The sequence below is a fragment of the Etheostoma cragini genome, chromosome 14, assembly GCF_013103735.1.
Source record: "Etheostoma cragini isolate CJK2018 chromosome 14, CSU_Ecrag_1.0, whole genome shotgun sequence".
Taxonomy (NCBI): Eukaryota; Metazoa; Chordata; class Actinopteri; order Perciformes; family Percidae; genus Etheostoma; species Etheostoma cragini.
Window position 1 is genome coordinate 6,246,469 of NC_048420.1, and position 3,126 is coordinate 6,249,594.

General features: G+C 39.7%; 1 protein-coding gene across 1 annotated transcript in view; it reads left to right on the forward strand.

Annotated features, from left to right (window-relative positions):
* LOC117957161 (protein app1-like) overlaps window positions 1-192 on the forward strand; it is a 1,321-nt gene extending 1,129 nt beyond the window's left edge. Inside the window, exon 4 of the mRNA XM_034892758.1 lies at window positions 10-192. Within this exon, the coding sequence (XP_034748649.1) occupies window positions 10-192 (183 nt within the window). The remainder of the gene's footprint in view (window positions 1-9) is intronic.
* The last annotated feature ends 2,934 nt before the right edge of the window (window positions 193-3,126 follow it).

The window sequence follows — 3,126 nt, forward strand, 5'->3', positions numbered from 1 at the left end:
GCTCCCAAGCGTCCGGCGGCCCCTCAGAGCTTTGTGGCTCCCAAGCGTCCGGCGGCCCCTCAGAGCTTTGTGGCTCCCCAGCATCCGGCGGCCCCTCCAAGCTACGTGGCTCCTGATAAACAGTCTGTATCTTACACACCCTGGATTCCGGGTGTTGATCAGGTGACATGGCTCCGGGTCAAGTCTCAATAGGATAAGCATGTCAAGTAGCAGCTGGTGAGTAGCCGACTTGATTGCTTATTATAAATTCTTAAACCAGGTTTCTAATGAATCTTTCTCTATAGGTGCAGCAGATGTCCTTGGATATGTGTTTTTTTTTTTAAATAAAAACATCTAAATTTATAACCTGGTTTTGTCTTTACTTCAACCCTTCCCACTGGCTGTGGTACTGGTAAATTCCACAGCAAGTCTCCATATTGATGGCTTGGGGCCATCTAGTGTACAAACTGTAGAAAGCTTGCTTTGAACAGAATTTTTGGACTAACACAAAACTGAGATAAGGGACTAAACTGGGTAATTTCAGTTTTTCTGAACAAATTAGGCCTTTAGTTCCCCAAAAGCAGACACTTGTAAATTATCACAACATTTATTCTGTACTGCTAGCCTGCTATAGATAATTCATCCTGGACCCCTCTGTTCACTCAGCGGTGCTCCAACCTATTAGCCTGAATTAAAATATAAAAGGTACACAATATTCATCAACTGACCATGTATGAAGACTGCTTTTGAAAGTTGACTATCACTGCAGCTTAGTTTTTAATTTAGGTCTGATTTTAAAGAAAGCGATGTCCATGGTAGTGGAACTAAAAATGGGGACATGGTAAAGCACTTTCTATAATTGCTTGTGCGTTTTCTCTGCCATAGCACTGTTCTCTCAGGCAAACTAGGACTAACTTGGGAGGCTCGTATAATTACAAACCTCTACTGTACAATCTTATATTCGGAGTTCACTGGACCAGTAATATAGGCTACAGTACATTCATGACACTAATAGTTGACTCTTGCTGGGGGGAGTAACTGAAGACTGTTAGATATGCGTTTCCCTTATCTTCAGTCTGTCCATAAAGATGGGAAGATGTAAGAACCAGCAACAGTTTCAGTGCTGTTGCTTTGAAAGCAGCCTCTTTGTAAAGGGATAACAAGATGACATCACATATGTCACAATTATTTGCAGAAGTGAGGTAAAGTAATAGTTTAATGTGCCAAGATGGGGATTACATGTCTATGTACAAGTTCATTCTTAACCCTTAAATGTCTGACTCTTAAACGGGTCAAGTCAACCAAGAACAGTTTTGTGTTAACAATGCATCAAAATATATTTTCACATGTGTACCATTGATTACTCGTGGACATGCTCAAATGTTCCACTTCTCCAAGAATACTTAACGCAAGAAGCGGTTTTACATACAAATGTCACTATATTTTCCATTAGTAATACATGAATCAAATTAGGTAAAACTCTTAGGGTGTTGGAGGAATATGCAGGCCTATATAATGTAAATTGTTTAACAATTCCACATCTAAATATTTTTTTAGTGAGCTCACAATGAAATGTATCCAAATTAACCAATGGCAAGTCTGCTGCATAACATATTTAAAGACATGCATTTAACAATGAGGACTTTTTTTTTCTCACAAATTGGTTGATTGAAACGGATTTTTTTATTTAATGTAATTATTTATCTAACAAATACTGAAGTATTCACTTATATTTTTGACTTAACTGAAAGTATCTTACTGCACTTTGTCAATGTTGTTGGGCCCATATACACAATATTGGTGTCTGGGGAAAAAGAAATGAGCTTTAAATGAACCCTTAATGATAGTCATGGAGACTAAAGATGTGGAGATTTAGCAAGGTTCTAACAAAACAAAACAAAATATGCTATCAAGTTGCATCATGGGAACTGTAGGACCCACTGGTTTGATGCTTCAATGATACACATAACGGGGACTAAAAACCAGGGGGATATTGCAACTTGCTGATTATACATATATACTTATTTATTTATTTTTTAAAAGAAGCTTTCCTAAGTCAAATTTTTTGGATGTGCAATAATAATCATTGAAGCTCCTTTTTTAAAATGAAGTTGAGTCATTTTAATATGGTGGCCATTTGGTTGAACTGTGTTGTCATATCTTCTACTTGTAGCTCACTGTAAGTGTGTTTACTATGGAAGAGGATTAGGGCCACTTGAAAAACGTATTCCAGTTCTAAGTTTAAAGTCAGAATTATGACTTTAAACTGAGAACTCAAATACATTTATCAAATGTGGCCCTAATCTTATGGTGTGTCCCAAATCGCGCACTTCTGTACTTACTAACTATTTGAGTACATTCTGTTCAAGTAACAGGCTGCGTCCTCTGCTGGGGGGGTCACATGGACTTGGCAGCCGTCGATGCTGCCCACAACCCTGTGGAAGGCTGCCGACCCTGCCAACCGCGCAAATCCTGCTCCAATATGAGGAAAGTCCTCCTTTGTCGGAAGACGAACGACCTGGGGGAGGAGAGAGAGGACCTTCCTGCTGGTTTTGTGGACAGCACGACGCACAGTGGTCCGTGGCATGGCAAAGGCCCTGGCTACCACGCGGTAGGAGGTACCACTGGCCAGCCACAAAAGGAAGACGAGGGCCTCAATGACGGGTTCCCTGCCATGGCCGTGCCGAGGATGGCCATCAGACAGTGGAAGGATCCTCTAGAGAGTCTGAAGTCCCCCCTCATGTTGCTTTCCCCATCAAAATACAGTGCCAGCAATGTATTGTTAACCCGGCAGTACTGCCTGGGGTCTGGAGCCTGTAGAATTAACGCAGGACCGTCTTTTAAAATAAAACTGGACTGAATGTGTTTAATGTTATCTGCTTTTACTCTTTTATTGCCACTGTAATTAATAGATTAATAATTAAGTCATTTATCAAGTCACTAGTTCCAGCTTCTAAAATGTGTAATAATGATATAATAAAACATTAATTCCTGAAGTTAACACGTCAGTTGGACATCATTTTAAGTACTCCACTTTTGCTGAAATAACTCATAATGGCTTGTTTTGGGTGTTTTTTTAAATTATTTAACAGCAAAAGTATGAATATCAACATACCGGTATATTTTCTGTTAAAAGCAGGCGGATGA